At 45.5% G+C, this 13,399-nt stretch overlaps 1 protein-coding gene across 4 annotated transcripts in view; it reads left to right on the top strand.

The window, feature by feature from the left end:
• abcc10 (ATP-binding cassette, sub-family C (CFTR/MRP), member 10) overlaps window positions 1–13,399 on the top strand; it is a 40,072-nt gene that overhangs the window by 17,528 nt on the left and 9,145 nt on the right. For 3 of the 4 annotated variants that reach the window (XM_070553596.1, XM_070553599.1, XM_070553598.1), the window contains 8 exons: window positions 406–544; window positions 2,479–2,671; window positions 3,949–4,292; window positions 5,381–5,550; window positions 5,630–5,790; window positions 8,148–8,401; window positions 9,882–10,027; window positions 10,118–10,293. In XM_070553596.1, the coding sequence (XP_070409697.1) occupies window positions 406–544; window positions 2,479–2,671; window positions 3,949–4,292; window positions 5,381–5,550; window positions 5,630–5,790; window positions 8,148–8,401; window positions 9,882–10,027; window positions 10,118–10,293 (1,583 nt within the window). The remainder of the gene's footprint in view (window positions 1–405; window positions 545–2,478; window positions 2,672–3,948; window positions 4,293–5,380; window positions 5,551–5,629; window positions 5,791–8,147; window positions 8,402–9,881; window positions 10,028–10,117; window positions 10,294–13,399) is intronic. The other variant, XM_070553597.1, reaches the window with a different exon arrangement.

Raw genomic sequence — 13,399 nt, 5'->3', positions numbered from 1 at the left:
AGTCCTCTTCCTCAGTTATTCCCGTATGAGTCCACTCTTCAGGAATGTTGCTTCAGTCCATTCAGGCCTACAGACACCAGCTTATGCACAGCTCAGTGGTAACGGCAATGCTAACCGGAAGGTTGGTGGTTTGATCCCGGCTTTCTCACCACATGAAGAAGTGCTGCAGACCTTACAACAGGAAGCCCCCCCCCCAAAGAGAAGAAAAAATATGCTGTGGTGATTTTATTTGATTGATCTTGGGATCAATAAGAAAAATATTAATTTTTTTTAATCAGATTCAATGTAATCCGTTCCAAAAATTAATTAAGTGTGTGTGTGTGTGTGTGTGTGTGTGTGTGTGTGTGTGTGTGTGTGTGTGTGCGTGTGCGTGTGCATGTGCATGTGTGTGTGTGTGATCTTCAGCCTCTAAGAACACCGCTGACTGGTGGCTCTCCTACTGGATCTCCACTCTCAATCACAACGGCTCCACCTGCCGTAGCGATCGGTCTCTAGCTGACGGTGTTCTTCCTCACCTCCTGCTCTTCTCACCTGGAGGCCTCATGTAAGCCAGACAGTTAAAAATGAGACTACTTATTTGAATCCAATAATTTAAGATAGCTTTTATCTCCTCTAATTCATTCTCCATGAGTCCTTCACATTTTCTTCACGAGTTTAAAACGGAGTTTAGAGAATCAGGAGCCTCTTTAGGGGGATTCTGGTTGTTTGTACAGGTGACGTAAAGTGTCTCACTCCTCGTTAAAGGAGATTTGCTGATTTGCTTGTTCCTTTGCAGCAGGACAGGTTGGTATTTTATTTGGACGATAACATCAATGTCCAGATTTACACAAAGGCATAAGAATATCTCATGACATGATTTTTATTTCTGCATGTGATTATTGATAGAGTTCTGTACATAACTAGACCTAATATGGATAAAACGTATTTTTGTGTAGAGGAAGCTGTTAGTGGTTGGGCCTTTTGTTTCGGGTAATAGGAACCATTAAAGGTACAATAAGTAAGAATTTAATAGTGAAATGATCACAAAACTATCTAATGTGCCGGGCTGCCAAGTCTGCTCAGACTAATGCTGCTGGGGGCATTTGTAATTTGACACCTGCTGGCAAAATGCGTCAGCATTGTGAAATATTAACCAGTAAAGACAGGGTATCTGCAGGTCCTTAAAAAGTCTTAAAGTCTTAAATTTGCTTTTCCAAATTTAAGGCCTTAAAATTCCTTAAAAATTACAAATAATCCTTAAATAGTTTCCAAAGGTCTTAAATTACCAAAGACCCAATAAACGATTCTTTTATTTCTATAAAATTTTCGTGAATTTCTAGTTAGTTCAGCATTTTTTGTGTACGATGTTGGCGTAAGCGGAACCATACACATTCGGTTGGTTGTGAAAGGGGGCTATTTTTAGATGAGCACGTTAAGCTAGTGGGAGTTTGCACCATGGGGAAGTGCAACATTAATGGTAACTGGATGGCTAATCCCACGTTCACGACGTGGTTAGCACCGGATCCAGGCAATAGCTGGAAATTACAGCTTAAATTTAATTTAAAAAAAATAGCTTGAATTTGGCCAAAGTGGCCTTGAAAAAGGTCTTAAAAAGTCTTAAATTTGGCTCCCTTAAACCTGCAGATACCCTGAAAGAGGAGCGACCTAGAAGTTGTCGTACCCCTATGGTAAATGGTAAATGGCCTGTATTTGATATAGCGCCATCTAGAGTCCTGGAACCCCCCAAGGCGCTTTACAACACAATCAGTCATTCACCCATTCACACACACATTCACACACTGGTGGTGATGAGCTACGATGTAGCCACAGCTGCCCTGGGGCGCACTGACAGAGGCGAGGCTGCCGAACACTGGGGCCACCGGTCCCTCCGACCACCACCAGCAGGCAACGTGGGTTAAGTGTCTTGCCCAAGGACACAATGACAGCGACAGACTGTGCGGGGCTCGAACCTGCAACCTTCCGATTACACTTAACTCCTGTGCCACCGTCGCCATAAGAAGCCACGGCATCTTATTGTTTTACTCTAATGTTGGGTAAAGAATGTTGAGCTAACGAGGAATTTGAAACAAATGGTCAGCTCTAAAAATATCTCGAGCCACTTTTTCAGTTACCAACAACCAGAAGTGTGTTTATCTACTCATCAACGTCCTGTGTCTGGCTCATCATCCAGAATCTTCTGGTGCTGATCCGTAGCTGGCAGCAGCTGCGTAGTGCAGACTTGTTTCTGCAGTGCCTGACCACACTGAGTTTGTTGTTGTTTGGTGCTTCTCTGCTCAGCTGCTACAGTGGTGAAGGTCTGATTTTATCAAGCATCAAAACATCAACTTCCTTTATTTTTCTGATTAAAGGGACTAAAAACAACCAATTAAAGAAAAGGATCACCTTTAAACATCAGATTGACGTTTGTCCTAGAAGGAAACTAGTTTAATCGACTTCTTTCTAATCTCCGTGACCGAGTTGGAGTTTCCACACACCCAGGTCTCCTCTACCTGCTGGGCCTGCTTTCCTCTCCACCAACATGAGTGCAGATGTGAAGTTTTATCTGATGGTGTACGGCTCCATTGCTGTTGCCAACACCGTGTTCACCGCCCTCCGAGCTTTCCTCTTTGCCTATGGAGTCGTCTGTGCCGCCGAGGCCATCCACAACAGGCTTTTGGACCGAGTTCTTAAGGTGAGTCACTTCCTGCTGTGAGCTGAGCAGCCTGTTGATCCTGTCCGCCTGTTTCTGTCCGCTATCGTACAAGCTAACCACCACTAATAATAGTGATGGGAACTCCGCTTCTTTTAACCCTCCCACTGTCCTAATGGGTGTGACCCCGCCAGGAAAGTTGAGCAGGATTGATGGTTTATCCCTTGGGTCCATGTGACGGGGTGAGGAGTGAGCACCACCTCACCCCGTCACGTGGACCTCAAGGGATAAACCATCAACCCTGCTCAACGGTCAACTTTCCTGGCGGGGTCACACCCATTAGGACAGTGGGAGGGTTAAAAGAACCGGTTCTTACAGCTCGGCTCACTAAAATGAACCAGCTCTTTCGGCTCCTCGCTTTATTATTTTTTTTGTTCATTTAATTAATTTATCACCAGAAATAATATAAAATGTGTGTTTATTGACTGATCTACAAACCTACATGAAATCAAAACAACTTTTTATGATTTAAAGAGAGGCCAGGCACTTTGGGCTTGTTTTTAGCACCTCTAGTGTCCGTTTAGTAGAACCAAAAACAACCAGAACAGAAAAGTTAGCATTCCAGTCCTTCCCATTCCATGCCAAAACGACCAATGGGAATGCTGCCCCTGCGACCTGATCCCGGATTAGTGGATGAAAATGTACGAATAGACTAACTGATGGACTAACAAAATTCTTTCAGCTTCGGGCAAAACCAAAACATGAAAATGTTCCATGCTTTCGTTCTTTTTTAAACACAGAAACAGTTTTGTTTACCTGTTTGTAGCTACAGTTTCGCCGACGGCTGCCGGCTTCTTCAGGCTGACGCTGATGGTGGCGCGTCACTTCCTTCTCCGTTCAATCGAGAAAAGGAGACGTGGATGTGGGACCATGAACAGGGACGACGGAGTTTACACGCTGGACCACGCATGGGACTGCATCGTCGGAGAGGGGAGAGCGGGCAGTAGAGGGCGACAACGTCCTCTGCTGCCCGCAGGTAAACGGAGAAGGAAGTGACGCGCCACCATCAGCGTCAGCCTGAAGAAGCCGGCAGCCGTCGGCGAAACTGTAGCTACAAACAGGTAAACAAAACTGTTTCTGTGTTTAAAAAAGAACGAAAGCATGGATTTACAAAGACACAGCAAGAACACACCTAAGATGAAAATGTTCCGGTTTGACTTTAGATGAATACAATTTATGCAGCACTTTTAATCCGACTACTCAGTTTCTTAGGCATATACAAGGTGGATCAATATTTTGTGTGTGTGTGTGTGTTTTAGGCCACTGTGACCTTTTTTGACACCACCCCTCTGGGTCGTATTCTAAACCGGTTCTCGTCGGACTTGTACACAATCGATGACAGCCTTCCATTCGTCCTGAACATCCTTCTGGCCAACATCTTCGGCCTGCTAGGTATGCTGGTGGTGATGAGCTTTGGGCTGCCATGGTTGCTGGCTCCTCTTCTGCTGCTGGCTCTGCTCTACCACCGCACTCAGCACTTCTACAGACATACTTCCCGGGAGCTGAAGCGCCTGTGCAGCCTCACCCTGTCACCCATCTACTCTCACTTCTCTGAGACAATAACCGGGCTGGGAACCATCCGGGCCAGCGGCAGCGCTGCCAGGTACGTATCAGACCTGTGCATTTAAACAATAGGGAGGCATGGTCATTGTTTTGTTTGACGCTGTTGTCTGAGCTTCTCTTTAAGCTGAAGAACTCGTTTTATGTTTGTTAGATAATTTTATCCAGGGTTAGGGTTAGGTAATCCAGGATTACCTCAGGAAAAGTTTAAAGCACAGGGGGTTATAGTAATTAATCAATCAACACCAATACCTATCATAAACAATCAATTTAGACTTCGCAAAGTGGAGAGGAAATGATTACACACCAAGCACGGGTCTCAGTTCACTTTCATCAGGCTGACGCCTCCCGACAGCATTTATTAAGCACACACAAACATTAACGCACACACATTTTGACATTCCTTAGACTCTCAGGCGTAAAGCTGTAAAAGGGAGTCTAAACAAAGCTATTGCTAGACTTTCTCACGGGAGTTTTACTGATAAAGGTCGGTGCCAAGGCAAGGTCATCCTCCTAAAATCTGCTCCTCCCTGCAAGACCTGCTGGAGCCTGGTATCAACAGGATGAAAAGGATGAAGCTACGTTTAACGCATCCGCTGCTGTAGCCGTTTCCTGATCACTAACGGCCTTCGCTGCCAGCGTTTCTCACCGTTTTTACTGTTTTTTTAAGAGTCACAGAACGTTGCGCGCTAGGATGATGTCAACGCCAAAACAACCAAAACAAAGAGGAGACTCGCCTCTTACATCAGGAAGAAGCCGCGTGTTTCGAGCGTTATCCGTTCTTTCATAATCCGTTGTTGAATTGTGATCGGCAGACACTTTTCCGGTTCGCGCCTCACTTTTTTTACAGGAACGGCCCAAAACGATCTCCTAACACATGGATGTGTTGCTTCCTGATCACGTGATCTGTGACGTATGCGGATGAAGATCGGCTTCAGGGCTGAGATGTTTGTTCTCTCATCGCGGGGGCTCGCTCCGATGCTCAAACAGTAAAAAAATGCAAATGACGACTTAAGTCGTCAATGGCAGTGAACGAGTTAATAAGACACCAGATGTTTGACAGTCAAGACATTAATATTAGTTCAATAATAATAATAATATCAGTTTTTTTATCTAACAATGTTGCTTTAGGTTTGAGGGTGAGAACACCAGACGTCTGGAGCAGAACCAGCGCTGCCTATTTCTTAGCAGTGCTGCCATGCAGTGGCTGGACATTCGCCTGCAGATGATTGGGGTTGCCGTGGTGACCGGCCTTGGAATGATAGCTGTCATTCAGCACCAGTATGGTTCTGTTGATCCAGGTGAGGCTGTATCTGCGTGTGGTGACCTTGATGGTATTTTTAACCACACGTGTTCATCTGATCATGTTGTTCCACTCAGGTTTGGTTGGGTTGTCCCTGTCCTACGCTCTCTCCATCACCATGCTGCTGTCTGGCCTCATATTCAGCTTCACACAGACGGAAATGCAACTTGTGAGTGTGGAGCGATCTGAAGAATACGCCACTGGCCTTCCAAGTGAGCCACAGCATCAGAACACACAGGTCAGCTTGAGCCGCGCGCGTGTGTGCGCGCGCGCGTGTGTGTGTGTGTGTGTGTGTGTGTGCGCGCGCGTGTGCACGGCACAACCATACCATATATGGAAATGGCACAATTTCTGTCCAGAAATGAAGGGGACGCAGTTTCCTGTGTCAACTGCGGTATCTCACTCTTTTGTGAAGACATGAGCTAGTTGTAGGCACTGGTGGTTCCAGCTGAACTATCGTAGTGTTGTCCAGTTGTTTAAATTGTATTTCTCATTGTTTTTAACACAAGATTTTTCAAATATTGAAAATATTTCAAAATATATTTAAGAAACAGATAATTATAGTCATTGTAGTTTGATTTCTACTTTCTGAGGCAGAAAGGGGATGAAGGGAAATTCCAAATGACTTTTCTTTTACCCGACTCTCTCTACTGTACTCTAATTTTAAAACTACAACACAGAAATACTTCAAACCACGACTAGATGTTTCTGCATGAACAGCAGTGTTCTGAGTCTGAACCAGTTTGTGGTGAAAAACATGGGTTGCACTTTTAGGGATGTGGTTAGCCATGCTCTTGGAATTTTATACTCTTGGCATCTGAAATACACTTACTGGCCACTTTATTGGGTACACCTTGCTAGTACCGGGTTGGACCTCCTTTTGCTTTCAGAACTGCTTTAATCCTTCGTGGGGTAGATTCATTTATGTACTGGAAACATTCCTCAGAGATTTTGGTCCATATTCACATGACAGCATCACAGAGACGCTGCAGATTTGTCGGCTGCACATCCATGATGCGAATCTCCCGTTGCACCACATCCCCAAGGTGCTCTACTGGACTGAGATCTGGTGACAGTGGAGGAGTGAGTCGAGCAAAATCATTGTTATGTTAAAGAAGCTAGTCTGAGGTGATTCGAGTTTAATAACACGGCGCGTTATCCTGCTAGAAGTAGCCATCAGAAGATGGGTACACTGGTCATAAAGGGATGGACATGTTCAGCAGGTGCGGCGCAGATGTCGTGAGAGCCCATGTTGCTCTGATGGTGGCCTTCAGCTCTTCTAAATTGTCGGATCTGGGCTATTGCATCTTCCTCTTCACAACACCCCATAGATGTTCTATGGTGTTGAGTTCCGGCAGGTTTGCTGGCCAATCAAGAACATGGTCCTTAAACCAGGTACTGGTAGCTTTGACATTGTGTGCAGGAGCCAAGTTCCTGTTGGAAAATGAAATCTGCATCTCCATATAGTTGGTCAGCAGCAGGAAGCAGGAAGTGCTCTGGAACTTCCTGGAAGACATCTGCGTTGATGTTTGCGCCGTTGCCAGACGCCATTTTTGACTACAACAAAAAAAAATACCGGGTTGCGCGGTACAGTCGGCATTTCTGACTATTTTCTGATTGGTTATTTTTGAGCTTGCTAGTCCCGCCCCTCATGTGCCTCTCTGCCTGTGAGTAACCAGACTAGTTATCTGTGTAAAATTAAACGAGTCTGGCAGGCCAGGCTAGCGTTGACCTCGGACCTCAGAAAACCCGATGGACCATCACCAGCAGACGACATGGCGCCCCGGACCATCACTGAGTGTGGAAACCTTACTCTGGACTTCAAACATGGTGGATTCTGTGCCTCCTCTCTTCCTCCAGACTCTGGGACCTTGGTTTCTAAAGGAAATGCAACATTTACTTTCATCAGAGATCATAACTTTGGACCCCTCAGCAGCAGTCCAGTCCTGTTGTCTTTAGCCCGGGAGAGATGCTTCTGACGCCGTCTCTGGTTCTAGAGCGGCTGGACACAAGGACGGCTGAAACCATGTCTTGCATACGTCTGTGTGTGGTGGTTCTTGAAGCTCTGACTCCAGCTGCAGTCCACTCTTTGTGAATCTCCCCCACGTGCCTGAATGGGTTTGTTATCTCTATTGCTTGTCCTTCCCTTCGCCTCTCTGTTATTGTGTTCGGACTCAGAGCTCTGTGAACAGCCAGCCGTGACCTCCTTGTTCGAGGTGTCAATGGTCCAGTCAGCAGTACGATTGTGTAGCCTACAGAACTAGACCGAGAGACCATTTAAAGGCTTGTGCAGGTGTTTTAAGGTAAGTAGCTGACTAGAGTGTGGCACCAGGGGTCTTCAGTATTAAACCTTTTCACAATATTCTAATATTCTGAGTCACTGAATTCAGGATTTTCATTAGTTGTTGGTTATAATCATCAAAATAAACTTGTGAAATATATCAGTCTGTGTGTGATGAATGAATCTGATGTACAAGTTACACCTTTTGAATGGAATTACGGAAATAAATCACCTTTGATATGATGTTTTATGACCAGCTCCTGTATGTAAATAAATATGCTCCATTACTCAGTTTGTCTCTGTTTTTACCCTAGGTGTCCCCCGCTTGGCCTGAACGGGGCTTGTTGGAGTTCTGCGGTGTGGATCTGGCCTACAGGGAGGGGCTTCCTAATGCACTGGAAGGAGTGAGCCTGGTGGTGCAGCCTGGAGAGAAGATTGGCATCGTTGGACGTACAGGATCAGGGAAGTCCACCATGTTTCTGGCCCTGTTTCGTATGGTGGAACTCAGCCAGGGGCAGATCCTTCTGGACCACCTGGATATCAGCACAGTGGGCCTGTCTCAACTGAGGTGGGTTTGAAATCACACTGGACGAGTTTTAAATAAGAACGAAGAGACCACGTGAGCAAACATGAACAGACACTTCAGTCAGCGGTTTCCTGCTTCCCAGATGGTCACAGACCGGTTTTCCAACTTGGCGACTTTGTCAACGTGTCTAGCAGCTCTTTGGCTCCTCGAGTGAATCTTTCAGAAAGGCGACTGCAGCTATTTAAATCTTCATCCTATTTCATACACCGAGGCAATCCAATGTTCTTTTCAGGTGCAAGGAAAAGCGGTGAAAACGTACAACAAACATTTTACAATCGACACGACAACAGAAACACATCTAGTGGTATTTTTGGTGTTGCTGTATCTTTTATCTTTTATTCAGATCTCCATTAGCTGCATCGAAAACAGCTGGTCTTCCTGGAGTCCATCGTAAACGCCGCCATACGGTGTTTACATTTCTCTCTTTACAAAGATAAGAACACATAGACACAAAAACAGAGCTCAGACACACAGAACCTGGTTGGTTTTGTAATGACACAGAGACTACAGAACTCTTAAAGGTTAACCTTCATAATGGTTATAAATACCAGAACACATTCCCACTAGAACGACGAGTATACGTAGTAACAGAGCTGTTCAGCGAGCGGATATCTCTGTAAAAGAATCAGAACTGATTACTGCAACACGTTCTCACTCCCGAAGCGGCTAAAGCTGATGTCGGGTGTTTCCGACGCGTTGGGAGAGTCGCCACGCTGTGCCAGCGTGTCGGTTTTCGAAGCCCGTGGGAAAACGCACATTTCACCGACATTTAGCCTCTAACTGCTGCTGTTTAACCTTCCCCTCACCCCATCCTAACCTTAACCCAGTTTCTCATTTTAAACTTCTCGTTGACGACGTTTGAGCGTACGTTACGGTGAGAAACAAAGGTTTGCATGCACAAGTACGTTTAGGTTAGGATAGGGTGAGGGGAAGGTTCTGGCACAGCAAAACGCTCGGTCGCCCATCGTCCGTTTTAGCCTCTAGGCGGGTATGACGTCATCGATGGTTAGTGGAAGTCGACTAGGCTTTCGTTACTTGATTGTCGACTTCTAAAGAGATGAAGCCACACAGCTTCCAGTAGGTACTTTCCATGCTGAACAGCTGGTAGTACTGGTTAAGGCTAATTCTGACCACGGTGTGTGTTCTGCTGGAGGTTCCTTCCTGGTTCTGCCTCGTCTGTTGATGTTGGGACGCTCAAAGGGGGGACCGCACTAAAGTGATGGCCAAATACCGTCAGCTGGCTCTCTCATGTTGACCCCAACTCTGAATAACTGGCATTTATTGATCTGTCAAGTTTGATTTGATCACAACTAAATAGAATTAATTTAAATAATTGTTTTGAATCTCGGTCTAGAGTTCATTGCTTTTAGAGCCTGGACCATGAGCCGGAGCATGAATGAACTCAACAGCATTATATTGATAATATTGTCATATTAATGTGTGCTGTGTATGCCCTCTGCAGGTCCAGGTTGGCCATTATTCCCCAGGACCCGTTTCTGTTCAGTGGAACCATCAGGGAGAACCTGGATCCATGTCAGAGACACCAGGACCAGCAGCTGCTGGATGTTCTGGACCAGTGCCACCTCAGCTCTGTGCTCAGCAGGATTGGTGAGTTCTTAACTGTGACTGAAATAAAACAGTAGAACAGCTGATTGATTATTTTTAGACTTAGAAACACAAATTTCTTTTTCCTTTTAGGTCATTTATTAGGTCATGTGATATTTGAACCTGGTGAGGAAAACTGTGGTCAGGTGTGGCGTATGTTCCTCTCCTCAGGAGGGCTGGACGCCGAGGTGGGCGAGCGAGGGAAGTGTCTCTCTGCAGGACAGAGACAGCTGCTCTGTCTGGCCAGAGCTCTGCTGACTCAGGCCAAGGTAGGTGTGTGTGTGTGTGTGTGTGTGAGTGTTTGGGGGGGGTCTCTGCAGATAGGTTTTGCTAACTTTAAGACATCACACCTCTTCAGGGTGACACTTGAAGGGATTTTCCACCCAAAATTGAAATTTTGTCTGTTGACCAAAGTCCCAGAGTTACACAAGTGGGAAAAACAAGTTGTAACCAGCCCAGTCGTTCTCCTGACCCGGCTGTTCTCCTTTAGCTTTAGCTTAGCATAAAACACAGTAAGTGAATGGGTCCAGCTAGCATTGTGAGTCCTTAAAAATCATTTGGTAGTGATCCCAGTTCTGCTCTCTCTGTCTCTCTCTCTCTCTCTCTCTCTCTCTCTCTCTCTCTCTCTCTCTCTCCCCCCACCCCCCCCCCCCCCACCCCCAAAATTGATTATAAATATTATATCAGTAACAACTGTAGTGCAGGGTAGGGTCCTATGGGTCAAAGCCACACTAGAAGGCACCCAACCAGGGATCGGAGAGGGGAGAGGTGTTTAACATACTTGGGGAGGAGTTGAGTAGCATTACTGCTGATGAATGTACCATTTTGGGCGGGGACTGGAACTGTTGTACTGATTTTACTTTAGATAGATCTGGGGAGGAACCACATCTTCAGTCTTCTACCCTTTTGTCAAAAATCATAACAAAAACAGACTTATTGGATGTGTGGAGATTAAAGAATCCATCAAGTAGAGAATACACGTGGGTCAAAAGGTCAGATGGAAGAGTTAGTGCTGCTAGATTAGACAGACTTTATGTGTCTGGTACCTTTCTCTCTAGAGCGATGGACTGTCAGATAGTCCCAGCTATTTTCACACACCATCATTTGGTTATAACTGAACTGACAACAAAATCCTACTGGCACTTTAATGTAAAGTTAATACACGATTTCACCTTTTGCAACAATTTTAAGCTGTTCTGGGAGGCTTGGCGGTCCAAAAAGAATGATTTTAAGACCATCAGTGAATGGTGGGTGCAAGGGAAGGCACAACTTAGAGTTTTCTGTCAACATTACACGCGGGGGTCTACAAACCTAATAAAAAGGACTGGCAGATCTAGAGAAGGACATCAGGGTACCAGAGACTCTCTACTACTCAACAACAGCACACCTTAGACCACATATGTCAGAGTCAAGGCCCGCGGGCCAGATGCGGCCCGCGGAGCATTTTTATGTGGCCCGCGAGATAAATATCTAAAATATATTAAAACTGGCCCGCTGGTCGATTTTACCGCAAAGACTTCAACTCCCATGATGCTTTGCGGCGTCAGTGCGGAGGCGACGCGCCCCCTCCTTTGTGTTTTTTCCAGCCCGAGGCAGTCAGGGGTAGTTGGGTGTCTGCAGCTCCGCTGTCTCGGACAAACTACACTCCTCTCACTCAGCGCCGAGTTCACTCAGCTGTTTTCTGACGTTGAAGCCCAGAAACGGAGATTCTAGCCGCTCAGTAATGTGTTCACGACTGAAAGAGAAAGTTTTCCAACTAACGTCCAGACAGAACTGATATAACTCCAGCGAGCAGCGACACGCTCAAACCAGCACAACTCTGTGGTTGTGTTTCCTCCCCGACACACAACAACGTGGTCAAGCTGCTCAGACATGTTCATCAGCACAAACCTATGTGAGCACCTGTTGTCATCTAATGTTGTCATTATTATGATGAAGATGAACAAAACAACAGGAGTCTCCTCCTCAGCTCAGATCAACCCCATGATGCAGGTATCTGGCTGGAACAGGTGAGCATCACAGTAAACCAGTGGAGCAAACTGAGCTTTAAATATGTTGGTTTGATGCTCTTTTTCTGCTCCAAAACATGAAAGTTAACAGGTGAGATGTTGCATTTTCATTTAAGATAAAATGATATTTTTATTTTGTTGTTGGCCCGTGAGAAAAGATTTAACCTACAGTAAACAGGAAGTGGAAAGGCTGCAGATAGATGAATAGAATAGAAAATCCCTTTATTGTTCCTCAGTGGGGAAAGCTAGACGTCACAGCAGCGATGACACGTATTACAGGAGAAAAAAGGAGAATAAAATAAGAAAAATGAATAAACAAGAAAACATAAATCCTGAATAGATTTTAAAAATGCTGATTATACCACAAGTAATGAATACCACTGATGCCTTTTATCTAAAACTGACTTGCTCGTGTGTCATTTGGTTATTCCACATTCAGTGTTAATGCAGAATTATGTTTGTTTCCAAATTAAAAGGTTCAAAACTGCATAAATGTTGATAAAGAAAATGTGCAAATTTGCGTCACTTTTTAAAAAAATATTAAGTTTGGCCCTCGACTCCGTCCCAGAGTCTCATTTCGGCCCCGTGTGAGTTTGAGTTTGACTCCCCTACCTTAGACCAAAAAAGACAGCAGCTTGGGCATTTCCTGCAAGAGAGGGCCAAAGGGGCCTTGATCCGGGCTCGTCTCACCACAATACAGGACATGGATGCTCCAACATCCTTCTTTTTTAACCTGGAAAAGGCTTCAAACCAGAAAAAACAAATGGTTGGCCTTCGTATGCCAGAGGGTCAGTTATCCACAGACCCAGTGTAGATGAGGAAACATGCAGTAGATTTCTATACCAGCCTGTTTAAGGCCGCCCCATGTGATGTGAACTGTGCCAGAGAGCTGTTGCTGGGGCTTCCTTCCTTGACCACAGCAGACCAGGAAATCTGAAATGCAGACATAACCATGGAGGAGCTAACAACGGCAGTCTCCCAGATGGCTGCAGGGAAATCTCCGGGGATGGACGGCTTACCTGCTGACTTCTACAAATTCTTCTGGAGCAGTGTGGGACCGGACCTGATGGATGTTTTAAAGACTCCCTTCAGACAGGAGCACTTCCTGCTAGAGCTGAGGAAAATAATCAAATAATGGACATAAACGATTCTGCATCGTAGAAGAGGACGCCATCATCCATTAGAGTGGAATGTAGTTTTGTTTTTTAACGGCGGCACCAGCGCAGCATCAAACCTGTCAGAGTGAGCGTCCTCCACATTTACCAAGTGGTTCCACCTTCATGTGGTTCTGCAGGGCTGAGCCTAGAGTTGTAAGCTGAGACTGAACCGGAACCGAATCAGCCCGACCGGTTCTGTTGGATTTGGA

This window comes from Nothobranchius furzeri, chromosome 7, assembly GCF_043380555.1.
Source record: "Nothobranchius furzeri strain GRZ-AD chromosome 7, NfurGRZ-RIMD1, whole genome shotgun sequence".
Taxonomy (NCBI): Eukaryota; Metazoa; Chordata; class Actinopteri; order Cyprinodontiformes; family Nothobranchiidae; genus Nothobranchius; species Nothobranchius furzeri.
Note: the sequence above shows the minus strand (reverse complement) of the source record. Positions and strands in the feature narration are given on the sequence as shown.